Raw genomic sequence first — 16,154 nt, forward strand, 5'->3', positions numbered from 1 at the left:
CCTGTAGACTCCTCCCACAGTGTCGGTATACGCATACGCAACAATAGGTTTGTCTTTCTTGAAACCATGCTTCTTCGTGGATTCCATTGATGGATTGTGCAGGGAAGACAGCAGAAAAACATCCCTTTTGTTCTTTCCAACATAGTGCAAAGAATTTCCCTTGCTGCTAAGCTTGGATTTCAACCTTCGAAAGTTTTCCTGATATCAGATCTGGAGAATGTCTCACCTTTTTGCATTTAGGTACAATAACAATCTGTACAATGTTATGGTAAATGCAAATTTACCATAACATAGTTCAGTACACAGTTATCCATTGTAACTCATAATTTTTCCTCAGCATGGGGTCTAGCATTTCCATTACTACAGCATTGACAAGTGAAGATCTGAATATTTATGATGTTCAAGTACAGTCTGCTTTCCCCTATAAGGTTTGAAATCGCAAAGTTACCCACTTTGCACTTCATAAAGCATAAACTGACCCTATACTTCGCTCTCTTTCGGGAAATATACTGCTTACATTTCAATTTGCCTTTGAATGACATAAGGTTTTCATTAATATTCCCATCTCTCTCTCTCTCAGGGATGTATAATGATCCAAATTTCTGACGAATTTTCATCAGAAAATCATAAATTTTGTTGAGGACTGGGCAAGGATGTGTTGCTTGATCATATTCCTCATTATTCTGAAAATGCAAATACTTCACAATAAGACCAAATTGTTTTTCACTCATAACATCACGAAACACTGACCTTGCACAATTGAGTGTTATATATGTAAGTGATATGTCGATATATATTGGGCTCCAAAATGTAATGCAAGAATGCAGACCCTACTTGCTGATGTTGTTGGCAAGCATAAAGGTAAGTTTCTTCCACTACAAATGAAAGAATATCATCTAGAAATAGATGGAAGAAGCCTAAAATGTTATTGTGTCAAAATCTTCAGTATTTCCTGGCTTATCTATGAATGGAAACTGTGGACAAGTTGGTATGCATTTAATGACCAATCACCCATCTTCGCTATCTTCACAGCTAGAAAAATTTCCCTCACCAACATCAGAGCTACTTTAAAGGCTAAGACTCCAATTTTCTGCATCTCCAGAACTTTTCTTTTTCTTTATCCCATACTTTGCTTTCTTTTGGGAAATATACTGCTTACATTTCAATCTACTTTTGAATGGCATAAGGTGCAGTGCAGCACTTATACATGAATTTCGTTTGTATGTGGTAAAAAAAATAAAATAAAAGTTCTGGAGATGCAGAAAAGTTGGAGCCTTCACCTTTCACGTAGCTTTTACTCTACTTATGTTTATAAGGGAAATTTTTGTAGCTACGATGATAGCAGTGATTTTGCATGCAGTTTAGACGTCTTTGTGCAGAAGATGGGTGATTGTCACTAAACAGGAAAGTATCAGTATTTCAAAACTGACGCTACTGTTGCTACTACTTGCACAATCTCAGAAATGAATTGTGTCTTAGATATACTTGCTAATAATCCTTTCTGCTCGAGTAACAGGCTGTAAGCTAACAAAAATTATTGAAAAAGTGAGGAAAGGACACATTATAAATTAGCAAAAAAATTTGCTAATTTATAATAATCACAATTTAATTTTGGTATTGGAATATTAAAAGTTATCTGGTACAATTACTTTGGAAAAATAACGAATTCAAACAAAAAGAAAGTGCACACATGTTACCTAGCAGTATTTGTGTGTGATAGTTTGGGATATTAGGGGGGGGGTTAGCCATCCAAGGTGGAATACTATAGAGAAAGTATCCCTACTTCAAAATTGCCACATATCAAAATTAGCAGAAAATATGTACATAACAGTTGACTTCATAACTGCTGTTTATTTTGATTTGTAGTGAGTGATTAGGGGAAACCAAGAAAGTTGAAGTGCAAAAAAAAGTACAGATTATGTTATCAAGATTATACATTATGTGATATGAGTCAAGATTTACGTATGATTCTCTGTAAATCAAAATCGCAAAAGTGAGAACCTTCATGCAATCCGTGAACTAACCTTCGAACTAAGATTATTAATAAAAAATAAAGAAAAAGTAATTTGGAAGAGATGGAGACTGTATTTATTCGGATTTTCATGAATTTATAAAGTAATTGTTTGACACAAATAATTATCTTGAATCAAGTTCTGGGAGAAAGTGATACAATATTATGTGAAGAAAGTATGAAAGGATCTCTTATTTTGCACTGGCATCTAAAACTATAATTATAAGAAAAAACAAGTAGCAAAAATAAATATAACTTGTAGGTGTTTAGTCTACTATAACTTAGATTCCAGTTACCGAGCAAACAGAAGCAACTGCATTTCTTGCTATAGGTAACTGAACATAGCTACGTATGTGAGGTAATCTGGTTAAATGTTCTCCTCAGTGTGAAGGCCTTCTAATGGATAAGACGGTCAAATTGCACATCATATTCATGTTCTTTTAACAGGTGGTCTAAATCATATCAGGATTTTCTGGACATATATATGTCCTGGCAGTTGGGAGGTTAATAATCCTGGTCAGGCGACCTAAAACTACCTGTATTGCAGACAGAGGGATCCCAATAATGCATGCACATCAACCAAAATCCTTTTATTACATGTTCATGAGCTGTGATGCATGACAAATATGATGTTAGGGCATTGGATTACAGTGACAGTGGTCTAGAGAATAGAAATTAAAAAGGGCCCAGGAGAAGTAGAGCCTAAGAATGTGGGAAAAAGCTAGCACATTCACTAGGAGATTCCCTTCAACATGAATGGGATAATCTATCTAATAATTTAAAAATCTGAAAATGATTTTTTCCCCAACTACCCTCTTTTAGAAATTTTTAGGGAGATTTGGGATGTGGTACTATAAAGAGCGGCAATATGTATAAAGGTTGTACAGGTGAGAGTTGTCTTCTGTGTCAAGGAATATTAGAGGTATATATCAGTGATTGAATAGATAGCACTCCTTCAGTTTATTCATCCATTTTAATGGATATGATCAAATACTTATGTAGCTATTTCAACTGGTAAATTTCAGGGTTTTTTTTTTTTTGTCTTACCTTCTAACAGTTGGAAGCATACTTTGTTGTTGCACTTCATCAAGAAAAACTTTAAGCTGCAAAAAGTAGGGTTCCTGTGAAAAGTATTTTTTAGAAATATTATCTTATAAGTTCAGAAGATAAGAATATGTTAAAGCTATTGCAGTAATATATTATCTTCAAAACTTTATGCATTAAAAAAAAAAAAAAAAAAAAAAAAAAAAAAAAAAATAATAATAATAATAATAAATAGATTGCTTTTTACTCACTAGTAGTTATTTGACATTATTACCAGTAAATATGCCCAACATGCATCTGCAAAAATTTCTGCCTTATGTCTTAAAAGATTTTTCTTTCAGAGAAAATTCATTTCTCAATTTTCTGCCTCAAGTCAAACCTTCACATTGACCAATCGACCAACCTTTGCCGGCAAAGGTTGGTCGATTGGTAGAGCCTCTGCTACTAATGGCTCAGTTATGTAAGTTTGAGCGCGGTTAGTAGTTGGAAGGGGACCAATCATTCGATGCTGTTGGCACACTCTCCCTCGATGAGTCCTTGGACTCCCTGGAGGTGTCAAATAATAATAATAATAATAATAACTGTAATCAATTTTAATTCTATATCAGAATGAATATGTGTGTGTCATCATCAGTTTTCTTATATGCCTCAATGGATGTTCAGGCTAATATGACAAGCACTACATGATTAACTTCCCATTATTATTAATCTCCTGTCAACAATTTCCTCCAAATGACTTGTCAGAACTTCATTATTGTCACATCTAACATTCTGGTCTTCTTCTAAGGCACTATTATATGACATAATATGACAGAATCAATCCAATCAGTTCTTAGGCTTCCTACAAGTCTTTTCCCTTCCACCTTGGCATCAAACACTTTTAGCCATCTTTCTTTGCCCATTCTGTTTAAGTGACCATACCACTCCACCTTAGATTAGCCCTGCTCACACATTCTTAAATGCTATGAATGCCAGGTTCCTTCCTAATATCTTCATTTTCTAGCCAATCAGCTTATTGACTGGCTAGAAGGCAAATTTTATATATTGCATTATATACTGAACTCAACAGAATACATAGAAAAAATGAAATCACTTCTAGATGACGCTAACACCTATGAAAAGTTAGATCACGATCCACAGGATATTTCCATAAATAAAAAAACATGCTCAACTGGTCTGAGGAAACAAAAAAAACACACTTTGAATCTAGACACCCTCTGGTTCTAAGAATATATAGTGTCTCTAAGCTGCATAAACAGAACTTGCCATTAAGACCTATTGCTGATGCAAGATATTCCCCGACTTCTTTGCTATCGAAATAACTAACAAACCTACTAAGCTCTTATACCAGGTAAGCATCCTCTTATGTAAAGAACACCATACACTCCATAGAAAACAAAGGCATTACAATGGTTTACTATGTTCAGACTTGCAAGTCTAAACATAGTAAATTTGTTCACCAAAGTATCAGGAAAAGAAACCATACAACTATCACAAGACCTCTTCCTACCAGACACAGTGAATCCCTTTAAACACTACATCAGTGGCATATTTTTCAAATTTCAAGATGAATATTTTGAACAGAAGGAAGGAATAGTAATGGGCTCTGTCCCTTGTTAACAAACATGGAGTGGGTTGAAGAAAAAAAAAAAACTTTTGATCAAGTTATCAAAAACATTTAATATGTGTAATTAACTGTTAATAGGCTTTTGTTGTGTAAAACTTTCAATTACCACTACCCTTGATTATGTAAGTCTTACAACGCATTAAACTTTTCAGGTTTTAATTACTTATTTTTAATAAACTCCTTATTTATTATAACATGACCAACAAATTCCCACGAAAAAAAAAAAGTCTTTCAGTATTGTGCAATATAACCTAAAATTTGGTGAAGATATGCCAACAATATTTTCATTGCATGGCCTGGTACTCTTACCCAATTAGAAGATTTCACCACCTACCTCAACTTTTATCCTCAAATTAAATTGAATGTTGAATTAGAAACAAACAGCTCTTTAATATTTTTGGATGCACTAGTTGCAGTATCTGAACAAAATGCACTCAACTTCTCAGTCTGTAGGAAGCCAACAAACAGAGGATATCACCTGCATGCCACATCTAATCACCACCCAGTGCAAAAAAAACATACATCATCCGTTTCTTATGCAATAGGGCTTACAAAGTTTCCAGTTTCCATTAACATAGAAAAAAGGAACCAAGAACTACAACACTTGAATTTAATCCTATCAAAAAATGGCTACTATAGAACATTAATCAAAAAATCTTACTTTAACTCCAAAAAAAAATATCAGTGATTTAAAGATCAGTGAATCTCCTAAGTATACAATCAGTCACAGACAAATCAGCAGGGTTGCTTTGGTAACAAAATATAAAGGTCGCCTTCTACCCAATCATCTGCTGAAACCTCCACATCCACCATTTAAAAAATCAGGTGTCTACAACATTAATCAGTTGTGGTTTATGCTATATGATTATTCTTACGTGACACCTCCAGGAAGTCCAAAGACTCATAGAGGAAACTCTGTCTCCACCACTCACAATCCACCAACTACACCAATGCCATCTACCATCCACCACTAGTATTTTCACAGACAATCACAAACATCCACACCCACAGCAGGATTGAAACCTGTAGCCTTTTGGCCGGAGAGCAGATAGGCCAACCAGGCCAGCAGACAGGCAGATCTGGAGAGATATACTTTAAGGACGTTGAGAACAAAAGACACAAATCAGACTGGCAGCACATACAACAACTGTAACAAAACATGAAGTAGTATGGAAACAAACAAAAATGATCCACATAGATTACCAGTTTTTTCTCAAGAGTATTCAAAGAATCAGATGAAATATCCTCTATAGGGAAAAACAACAACAAACAAACAAAAAAAGGATGATTTTACATCAAGTTTGGTCTTCACGAATTCATAATGACACACTTGTAGCTACCAGTAACATACAGCAATCCACAAACAAGCAGGCATTGTGATAGCAATTGCATGCTTTCCATTGTTATTCATATTTAAATATTTTCACTACAGTTAACTGTTATTACTTGTTTTCAATTTTTTCAGTTTATTCTTATAATTATTCTGATGTTCTTATAATAAGTTATGCTTATTAATTTGCAGTAGCATTTGATCTGGCAATTGTGAACTCGTTTTTCTACAAGGGGGAAGAACATTTGATAACATTTAGGAGTGGTAACAACAGCTCACAAATTGACTACATTTTGACTAGAAGAATACATCTTAAGGTTGTGACAAATTGTAAAGTAATTCCAACAGATCAAGTAGCACAACAACACCGACTGCTGTGTGCAGACATTAAAATAAGATCGAAGATAAGAACTTCTGGATGCCATGGGATGAAGACAATTAAGCGGTTTCGCTTAAAAGAAGAGAGTGTGAGGAATCGTTTTAGGGAGAGGGTGTTAGAGAGGATTTCGGATGGACTGGAAAGTGTACTGGATTGGTGGAAACATAATTCAAAAGTAATTCTGAGCTGTGCAATCAATGTCCTTGGTGAGACATCTTGAAAGATTAGAGAGCAGAAGGAGGGTTGGTGGTAGAATAATAATGTACAAGTGGCAGTGACAGCTAAGAGGAAGGCAAAGCAGAAGTGGGATGAGTCAAGAGTAGAAGAGGACAGAGAGGTGTACAGAGAGAGAAAGCAAGAAGCCAAGAGAGTTGTGGCAATGCGAAGGCCATGGCATATCAAGATCTGTATGATCAATTAGAAACAAAGGAAGGACAGAGAAAATTTTACCAACTAGCGAAATGTAGAAATAAAGCAGCAAAGGACATCTTACATGTGAGGCAGATCAAAGATGCTGAAGGAAGAGTATTATGGAGGGATGTGGACATAAGAAACAGATGGAGAATATACTTTGAGGGACTTTTGAATGAGGAAAATGCAAGAACTCACAGAGAAGATGGGCAGCCTTCTGAGGGGATGGTGCAGAACATCAGTAGAGTGGAAGTGACGGAGGCCATGAAGAGGATGAGGAATGGAAAATCGGTGGGCCCCGACAGGATTCCAGTGGAGGCATGGAAGGCACTGGGGGAAGAGGGAATTGACCTGCTGTGGGACCTGTTCGTAAAAGTTTGCCAACAGGAAAATATATCCGAGGAATGGAGGGAGAGTACTCTTGTCCCCATCTACAAGGGTAAAGGGGAAGGCACAAGACTGTAAAAATTACAGAGGAATAAAGTTGATGTCCTACACAATGAAAGTCTTTGAGAGGGTTCTTGATGGTAGATTGAGGAAGGAGGTGGAGATTGCAAAGGAACAATTTGGCTTCATGCCTGGTAGATCAACAACAGATGCTATCTTTGGGTTACGGCAGATGATGGAAAAGTTTCGAGAGAAACAACGGGAGCTACATCTGGCATTTATTGATTTGGAGAAAGCATACAATAGAGTGCCAAGGCAAGAAGTCTGGAGGTGTCTGGGGGAGAAGAAGGTTCCGGAGAAATATGTCAGGTTGGTGCGTGATATGTACAGAAAGGTGAAGACAAGTGTTCGGACCTGTCTGGGATAGACAGAAAGTTTTCAAGTAACAGTTGGCTTGCATCAAGGGTCAGCATCAAGTCCGTTTCTGTTTAACATTGTGATGGAGGAGGTGAGAGAAGATGTGCCTTGGACAATGTTGTATGCAGATGACATCTTGCTGTGTGCAGATTCAAGAGAAGAAGTGGGAACTAAACTGGAAAGATGGAGAAAAGTACTGGAAGAGAGGTATGAGACTGAGCAGAAGTAAGACAGAGTATATGTGTTGCACTGTGGGCAGTGGCCAGGAGACAGATCTGGAGCTGGAAGGAAATGTCATCAGGAAGGTGAAGGACTTTAGATACTTAGGTTCAACAGTGGAAGAAGATGGAGGAGCTGAGAAGGAAGTGGGATGCAGGATACAAGCGGGTTGGAGGAACTGGAGAGAGATGGCTGGAGTGTTATGCGATAAGAGGGTGCCGATCAATCTGAAAGGCAAAATCTATAGGACAGTAGTGAGGCCAGCTATGACGTATGCTATAGAAACTGTAGCCCTGAGGAAAAATAACATCAGCAGGATGGAAGTAGCAGAGATGAGAATGCTTAGGTGGATGTGCGGTGTGACCAGAAAGGATCGTCTGAGAAATGACTATGTGAGGGGAACAGTGAAAGTTACGAACGTAGGAGCGAAGATACAGGAGGCAAGGTTGAGATGGTTTGGTCATGTGATGAGGAGGAAGGACGAATATTTGGGAAGAAGAGTCATGCAGATGGATGTACAAGGTAGGCGGAAGCGTGGGCGGCCAAAGAAGAGATGGTAGAAGAGGACTTTAGGATGAAGAACTTGGATGTGGTGACAACTCATCATCAACAGTGACCCCCACTTAAGTGGGAGAAGCTGCAGAAGAAGAAGAATAAGCATAACTTAAATAAACTTATTTTTCTTGTTCACCGAAAGTAAAATATTTCCTGTTATGCACACCAAACAAGTCAGTTTAAACAAGACTGACAACTAGACGTGGGCTTGACACTGGCACGTGATAGTAGGAATATAATCGGCTGGTAGAAATACTGGGGGGAAATGGTTCGCCTGCGTATAAAGAAAATGCATGCAACACGGCTATATGTAGTAATCACTTTCATTGGCAAACGTTAGGCTTTACTTCCTTCAATTCTAACTGCTGACTTACAATTCAAATAAAAACTAAGTATTGCTTGATATAATGCCCCACTGACACCAAAGAACTGTAGCATTTTAAACAGCTTCTCTCTCTCTCTTCACACCTTGTCATATGCCTTTTCCAGATCTACAAAACTTAAATACAGATCTTTGTTATATTACCATGATTTGTCAACTATTTGTCATAAAGTGAAAATCTGATCCTGACAGCCTCTATTCGGCCTGAATCTAGCTTGTTCTTCAAAAAGCTTTTCTTCCACAATCCTTCTCAACCGTTTCTCATGTATACTTGTTAAATCTTAGCAGGAATACTCAATAGAAAAAGAGACTTGAGACTGCCTATCTTTCAAGAAGAATAGCCTCATATTTAGTGTTGAATACTATGGCTACTCTTTCTTTTTCCTTGATTGTCATTGCTTGAATATAACATTTTGTATTTATTGCTCAGAAAGATCTCACCAGGTTTTGCCTTTTTTGTTTCAGTCATCCCTATTATGTCAATCTGGTACTTAACCAATTCCTCAGCTAGCTCAATTTCTTTGCCATTCAGGATTCTTATGTTGATAGTACCGATTTTGAACTCTGGTGATGTTGAGTTGCGGTGGGTTTTAGGATTTGTTCCAGTCGTTGACTCATTGCTGTTTGCCCTGGTTCTCTGGCGAAAACAACGGGCGCCTTGTTAAACCGGGTGACACCCCAGCTGGCATGAAATTCTCTGTCATGTTGTACCATCATTTTTTATTTTAGTTTAAGCCAATAAGAATACAATTTTGTTGGCTAAATCTCAAATTGCCAGCCCATCCTCGTTCGTTCAGTATCCAAGTAGATACCTAACAGGGTGCACCACGAGAAGGTGTGGATTGGACATTAGGTCAGAAGCCCTGATCGGTTCTCCGCATTTCTTTAAAGGCTATGTGAAGATCTTCTCTCAGTTATGTAGCTTTGACCCTTAAACACCCCCTTATCTGAATTATATACATTATATGTGTAGTGGAAAACTGAATATATACACAGAAAATATTAACAAAGGATTATAAAAAATCTCTGGATTCAAATTAAGTTGTACAGGTGATAGCTAGAATAAAATTTGTGTTTAGAGGAAAAAACCTGGAGAAGGTGAAGACTGGACTTTAAGTCAGAAGCCCTGGTCGGTTCTCCGCATTCCTTTGAAGGCTACATGGAGGTCTCCTCTCAGTTATATAGCTTTGACCCTTAAGCACCCCTATATATAAAACAAATATGCATTATAAATAAAACTTATCAGGAGGTTCCTTAAGGGTCAAATAACCGAGGGGAGATCCCATGTCACCTTTTGGGAATGCAGAGAACTGACTAGGGCTTCTGACCATCCAATCTGTCTAACCCTCACTTTCACATGCTGCACCCCATTAGTAAAATGTATCTATTGGGTACTAAATGAATGAGGATGGACTGGCAATTTGGGAGACTTAGCTAACCAAATTGTACTGTCTTTTCGCTTAAACCACAAATACATATGGTATCATAGTGAGATTTCATGCCAGCTGGGGCACTGGCCAATTAAACAAGGGTCCCACTGTTTTTTCAGGGAAACAGGACGAACAGTGAAAAGTCAGCTATTGAAAGAAGATCCAACTCAACATCTAAAAGTAGGGCAAACCCAATGTCAGAAGAACTGAAAATAGCAACATTGATATAAGAAGTATTAATGAAAGGAAATCAAACTCTCAGAAGAACTGGAAAAGTACGTGGACATAATGGCCATTACTAAGACAAAGAAGACAAAAAGAACATGGGATCTTACTACATAATAAGCATAGTGTGTTATTTTAAGCAATAATGATCAAGGAGAGGAAGGAGTAGTGATAGCATTCAACACCAAACATGAAGATAAACTTGACTGGAAAGCAGTTTCAAGTAGCGTTAAATGGGCAAAATCGAAAATGGGTTAATGAAACTTATTTGTGTCTATGGTGCAACAGAAAGTGCTTCTAAGAAAGATGTAGAGGAATGTTTTGAGTCATAAGAACAAGCAGCTGACAAAGAAAATGGAAACAGTAGAAAAGGACTTATCTCTTTTCTACAAATTTTCTGGTCTTCTGCTAAGACATGATCTAATCATTACTAACACCATGTTTCAACATAAAGATGTCCACAAGTTCACATTGAGAGAAAACACAAGAAATAAAGTCTCATTGACTGCATCATTGTCGAAAATAAAAACATCATGCTTGTTCAGCATACAAGAGCGTACAGAGGATTTGAAATATTGGAAGAGACCATTACTTAATATTAAGCAGGATAAAAATGGATAGCACATTGAAAAGAACAGTATGTAAGAAACTTTGATAATTAAAGTTGAGTAGCTTTTTTTTTTTTTTTGTATAGTAGCACCTACAATTTATGTGTAAAACATGTAAATTGTAGATGCAAATATACAAACATAAATGAAGAAAAAATGAAACAAATTGAAAACAAGAACCAAACATTGGCGTCTCACTGGTACTTATCTTTATATAATAAGAACACTATGATGTATGGAAGAAGTAAAAGAAGAAAACATACTAAAAGTTCCTAGCCAATAAGTCAGCAGATGACTTAAAATAATACAGAGAATGTGAGAAAGCTATGCTATGTGTAAAAGCAGGACACATAGCATAGCTTTCCATGAGAAGACTTAAATATCAGGAACATGGCAAAATGTTCTGGAGACTATTAAAAACTTAAAAAATTAACACACTTCAAAATGGAGGAAATAACTGTAAAAGGAATCAAAGATGAAAGGGTTACATAAAAACAGAAAATAAGGATATCCTAAAAAATTTTCAAGAGGAATGCAAAGAGGATTACATATCAATAATTGAGGTAGAAAAAGCTGTCAAAAACTTGAAATGTGGAGAGGCAGCTGAAGTAGATGATATTCAACCAGAAATGCTAAAGTATGGAGGTATAAAAGTTTTGCATAATTTAGAGGGCCTGGTCAGAATTCCAGCAATTGGAGTAAAGCTCTCATAGTACCCATCTATAAAAAAGGGAATAAAGCTGAATGTGAGAATTATAGAGGAATTTCTCTACTAAGTATTCAAGATAAGATTTATAAAAGCATAACTGAAAATAGGTTGAGAAAGAGAAACTTGGAGAAGAACAAACTGAGTTCAGGACAAATAGTTGAAAAATCATTGGAATATGACAAGGATCTGTACTAAGTTTTGTAGATCTGGAAAAGGCATATGACAAAGTGCCTGGAGAAAAGCTTTTCAAAACACTTAAATTGTATGGGCCGAATGGAACATTATACAGAGCAATACAGTTATTATTTAAGCTGTCAGTCAGTAGTTAGAATTGAAGGAAATACATGAAGGTGTTTGATGTAAAATCAGGGGTAAGGCAAGGATGCACATTATCTTCGCTCTTCTGCATCACATTATGAAAGAAAGTGGCATTAGACTTGATATTAGAATTGGAGATGTAATCAGCTCTTTGCTTTATGCAAATGATGATGTACTCCTAAATATATAGTAATATTCATGATTCACCACAAATTGTGGTAAATAATCCATGACTGCATTAGAATGTCAAGATCCTGAAGCAAGACCACGTTTTTTAAAGGCATTTCAACTGCTTCTTTGTATTAATTTTATGCTCTTCCAATGAAGCTCTTGGGTGGCAGAAATTTCAAGGGAATGTATTGAATATAATCTTGATGTTCGATAGAATGATTTGCCAACATCATAATCTTAACATGGCATCCTGTTTATCCGTAGTGTAACACCCTGAAAATGCAAAATAATGGGAAATTTTTATTTCTTCATTTTTAATGGCGGTCTGATTTCAGCATTCATATCTAAGTTGTAACAAGTGCTGTTTTAGAAATACCAAAGTTCAAATTCTATCCATAATGTGAAGAATCTATACAGATCTTTTCAACTGAAAGTTTGAGTACGGGTATGGGTTCAATTATGATTCTTTAATTTACTCTTTTCTCTATAGTCAACTCTCACTACAGCAAACATTATAACATGCTCACTATAAGAAAGCACCAAAAAAAGTCCCAACAAAAAAATCCAAAGACAATAAGGAAATTCACTACTAAAAAACACACGTACTAACCACAGTGATAAGTTTTAATATGTAAATATTTCATCCCAAGTATCTTGAGACATCCTCAGTACAGTAATTCAAACAATACTAGGAATAACAAACAGTTAGGGCACATGATTACAATGGAATCTCAATATGCGTGCAGTAATGTGTTATAGAAGTAAATTAAAATATAACTGAACAAAAATTAAAATAAAATAAATAAATAAATAAAAAATAACATAAAAAGACTATTTTACACAATTTTGTATGACAATTTCCCATACTTTAGGAATAGTAAGAATGTCGTTGCAGTTTAAACTGGTCTGTGTAGTAGGGCTTCAGCACTTTCTTTATATAAACATTCATGTTTATATAAAGATCTATGTAAAAGTTTTGGCTTTTCCCAATGGATTCTACGGTTTGGGTTTTCAACTCTGTGTTGAGAGAGACCAGATTTCCGAGGTTTGAAAAGACGAATGTGGTCGATGTTCCGAGATGAGTTTCTGAACAGATCTACCTGTGTGTCCAAAGTAAGACAAATTGCAGGAGCATGGGATCTCATAAATGCCAGGTAACAAGGCATTAAAAAATAAATGCCTTGTTACCTTCTCCTAAGGACAAACTCTCACAGTGGTGAGAGTTTGTCCTTAGAAGGTAACAAGTTATAGATCTGGTTGATGGGTTTGTAAGTAGTGGCAAAATTGCATTTCTTCATAATTTTTGAAAGATGTTCGGAGATGCCTTTGACATAAGGTATGGGCTTCTTCTTCTTGTCTAGGTTGATGTGTGGGGAAGTGACTGATGATTTTTTGAGTTGTTTTAAGACCATATCCATTTAGTATGGCTGTATTTTTGATTATTTCTCGTTTTTGGTTTAGAGATTCTTCAGAGGAGCAGAATTTGTGTGCTTTGTTAACTAGTGATTTAATGATGCCACATTTCTGTGTGATATAGCGACCTGAAAATGGACTTGCGATAGACAGATGTGGCAATGGAACCATTTTCTTTTCTTTGAATGTGTAAATCCAGAAAGGAGATACCCCGTGGAGATTCTTTTTCTAGCATAAAGTTGATGCGAGGGCGAAGAAGAACGGGGCATCTACAAACGTCTTTCAAAAATTATGAAGAAATACAATTTTGCCACTACTTACAAACCCATCAACCAGATCTATAACTTGTTATCTTCTTCTAAGGACAAACTCTCACCTCTGATGTTACCTGACGTTTATGAGATCTCATGCTCCTCCTGCAATTTGTCTTACTTTGGACAGACACGTAAATCTGTTCAGAAGTGCATCTTGGAACATCAAGACCACATTTGTCTTTTCAAAACGGCAGAAATCTGGTCTCTCTCAACATGGAGTTGAAAACCCAAACTGTAGAATCCATTGGGAAAAGTCGAAACTTTTACACAGATCTTTATATAAACATGAACGTTTATATAAAGAAAGTGCTGAAGCCCTACTACACAGACCAAATTTAAACCGCAACGACATTCTTACTATTTCTAAAGCAGGGAAAATTGTGTAAAATAGTCTTTATATATGTTATTTATTTTATTATTTTTTTTGTTCAGTTATATTTTAATTTACTTCTATAACATGTTACTGCACACATATTGAGATTCCATTGTAATGATGTGCTCTAACTGTTTGTTATTCCTAGTATTGTTTGAATTACTGTACTGAGGATGTTGCAAGATACTTGGGATGAAATATTTACATATTAAAACTTATCACTGTGGTTAGTACGTGTGCTTTTTAGTGATGAATTCACCACAGGTTTCATTGTATAAAAAAAGGAAATTCACTATGTCATACTAAATTCTTCCTGGGGTTTCTATGACTTTGCTATGGTGAGAGTTAAGCATATGCAAGATATCATAGACATAATATTACATATACAACTGGTATCCACATGGTTAGCCTAGTGGCTATGCGCTTTGCAACCATATGCTTGGGGAAGGAGTGTCCTAGGTTTGATTCCCGTTGACGACGTTGAGGAATTTAAGGATCTTCCTCACCCATAGCCAAGTTAACCGATCTTGGGTGTAGATAGGTTTTTTCCCCCAGTTTATCTGGGGGTTTTTCATACTGCAAGCAGGCAAGCCGGCCCCGTGAACACACACGGATACAGTCATGAATATCACCCTTATGGGATGCAGCAGAAGAAAATGACAAAAACCATATCCAAGAAACCAACATAAGCCAGTATTCTATTAAAAGCATCTTTTACTATAACATCATAAAATAATTCAAAGTAAATCACAAATATAAAAAATCCAGAGATGTACCTTGTGATAGTTTGATGGAGCTCCTTCATAAGCTGGTGGTACTGGAGAGAGAAATTTTGGACATGCAAATGCAAAGCAGTTTTCAAATTCTGCAATATTACTATATATTTAAAAAAAGAAAAAAAAAGTTGATTACAATAATCTCAGTATTATTCAAAAAGCAAATTCATTCAATATTATACTGAATAATATGCCATCAAATTCCTGATATTTACCTTCAAGATGTATAAAATATACTCTGATAGTACTAAATGACTGAATTTGTTTCTATCAACAATTTTCTTCTAGAATAATCTGTTGTCTGTCAGAATTCTAATATCAGTTCAGTAAGTCTGAAATGGACTATGAATTGATGTTGATCAGCGGCTACTTATGTTTCTACAAGCTTAAAGCAAAATGGAAGAATGATGAAAGACAGTTCAGCAGAGCAGCACTCATAAAAATATTTAAAGAAAATAAAGGATAGAAAGAATATCTCTGAGAAACATTTTGGAGTATTTCTTGGGGGGAGATCTATCAAATATTTTAAAGAAGTGTTTGGTGACCATTCCCAAATATGAAAATGGTATTCAAGTATTCTAATAATGGTTAGATCTAAGATTTATTCAGGATGGGCAAACTGTACAGGTGAGAAGTAGCCTGAGTATTAATTAGAGGCAGATACAATATATTCATGGCATGAATATATTGTACTCTAGTTCTGGAATTATTCAGCGGATCTAGAACAATGCTAGTTCTGCTTAATAGCATCCATGGATATTTCTGTAGAAGAGACAATCTGGAAACTGATGATCTATGATGCACTAGCTGAAGAGTGTGTGTGAGAGAGGGATAAAGCTATCCCTAGAGAGACAATGCTAGTTCTGCTGAATAGCATTCATGGAAATTTCTGTAGAAAAGACTATCTGGAAACTGATGATCTATGATACACCAGCTGAAGAGAGAGAGAGTGTGTGAGAGAGAGATCATCAATCAAATGAATAGTGTCCTCGCACAACATAAAGAATTTTTGGATAAGTTTCAGGTGCACTGCCAAAAATGTGAGAGCAGTATTC

General features: G+C 36.0%; 1 protein-coding gene across 1 annotated transcript in view; it reads right to left on the reverse strand.

Annotated features, from left to right (window-relative positions):
• The window catches only part of eIF3l (eukaryotic translation initiation factor 3 subunit l), a 310,545-nt gene that overhangs the window by 50,117 nt on the left and 244,274 nt on the right, over nt 1-16,154 (reverse strand). The window contains exons 13-14 of the mRNA XM_090398519.1: nt 15,100-15,199; nt 3,059-3,132 (exon numbers count right to left, since the gene is read on the reverse strand). Of these exons, the coding sequence (XP_090254645.1) occupies nt 3,059-3,132; nt 15,100-15,199 (174 nt within the window). The remainder of the gene's footprint in view (nt 1-3,058; nt 3,133-15,099; nt 15,200-16,154) is intronic.

This window comes from Typopeltis vanoorti, chromosome 9, assembly GCF_054136105.1.
Source record: "Typopeltis vanoorti isolate ZY-2024b chromosome 9, IOZ_Tvanoo_1.0, whole genome shotgun sequence".
Classification (NCBI taxonomy): Eukaryota; Metazoa; Arthropoda; class Arachnida; order Uropygi; family Thelyphonidae; genus Typopeltis; species Typopeltis vanoorti.